The following is a 1,424-nucleotide window of genomic DNA, read 5'->3' as shown; positions in this document are numbered from 1 at the left end:
GAACGTACCTCGGCCGCAATCAGTTTGTGAAGCAACACTCCCCGTCTCATATTGGCCACCGTCACGGCAATCATCACCAGCAAGGCACCGACCATGAACCCCTGTCCCCACGCTTCGACCGCTAACCCATCCGAGCCTGTAGGTCGACCAGCAGTAATAGAAGGCATGATAATCCCCGCTCAGTCGATGGTGGTGGAAATCACACGACCGCCCATGGAAATGGCGCCTTAAGTAGCCGGGAGATACCGATCATCGAGAACAATCGGAAGTAGCGTCAACAGTAAGGTGGCAAAATCCGGGATGCAATTTCAGGGGACGGCCCCTGCCAACCGCCTGGAGGTCAAGAGAATACTCGCCGCCGAGCCGGGGCCTGAACACCACGACTAGCCGTGGGTGGCAACGGCCTGGGCCGATACGCAGGCAGTCATGGACTCGCTTCCCCAGCCGCTGCCCGCAAGCACAATTGTCTGTCGAGCCCATTGACCGGTACAGTACAGCATCCAATCCTAGAAGCTAGGGCCCGGCCGCGGCGTGGCACATCCCATTTCCAGTACCGCGTGTGTCCACAACACATCGACCCGCCAAAAGGGGCCACGGTTAAACACAGCAATCTGGACCCGCCACGTTCCATGGCTCTCGTCAGACAATAATCTTCCCAAGTCGAAGATACCTGCCTCTGGATGGATCCGTGCAAATGCACCGTAGGGTATAAATTGAGGGTAATGACTCGCATCGGAATGCTGCTGTAACCCCAGGGACCGCACATCATGGTTACTTCTTCAATATCGGCACGACCTGTGCCAACATTATCTGAGCCATCCTTCCCCAGCAGCACGCCCGTGTCCGACAACTCGAGGCCGGTTAGCCCCAGGACCGTTGGCGACACCTCCCTTGAACCAGTTACCCACGGGTATGCAAATCGATGCTCGGCCATCGCAAGCACCAACTTGGAACTCCCGCCTCCTCCTCACCACCAAGAGAGACAGGTACCCCTCAGTTACACGGCAAACCCCTGGGCCGTTCAACTGAGTCAATGGGCGAGCTCCCGTCGGGCGTGTCTTCTATCTCTGCATTCACAGCACGATTTCCTTCCACCGGTCGGCCTTCTGAGCGGGTCTATCCTGGAATCTGATCCGTTTCCTGCAACGCCAGCGCCAACGGCTGGTCCAGGCGCGAACTTCCGGCGGAGAAACGCCGTGGTCGATCTATTGCCTTCGCCATTCCCGCGACCAGGAGCGCAGGGCTACGAGCTACTGATCAAGGAGGTCTGCCATTGGTACAATCTGTAGGCAAACGCCCCCCACCGAACCTTTCCTGCACCGCTGGCTGATCCTGCAGATTCCGTCTCCACATGTGGTCGGCAATGGCCTCGATGATCGGTATCCCATGGCAGGAGGTTGAGGACTTATGCTTGCGGCTGGGTA

The 1,424-nt window shown here is 58.0% G+C and overlaps 1 protein-coding gene across 1 annotated transcript; it reads left to right on the top strand.

The window, feature by feature from the left end:
• Positions 1-767: 767 nt before the first annotated feature.
• BJX67DRAFT_386743 (uncharacterized protein) lies at positions 768-1,289 on the top strand (the record flags this gene model as incomplete). Its single annotated transcript, XM_071034128.1, has 1 exon — positions 768-1,289. One exon carries the CDS (start codon positions 768-770, stop codon positions 1,287-1,289), a length of 522 nt encoding a protein of 173 aa, XP_070880291.1.
• Positions 1,290-1,424: the final 135 nt, after the last annotated feature.

The sequence above is a fragment of the Aspergillus lucknowensis genome (assembly GCF_044049455.1).
Source record: "Aspergillus lucknowensis strain CBS 449.75 chromosome Unknown BJX67scaffold_209, whole genome shotgun sequence".
Lineage (NCBI taxonomy): Eukaryota > Fungi > Ascomycota > Eurotiomycetes > Eurotiales > Aspergillaceae > Aspergillus > Aspergillus lucknowensis.
Note: the sequence above shows the minus strand (reverse complement) of the source record. Positions and strands in the feature narration are given on the sequence as shown.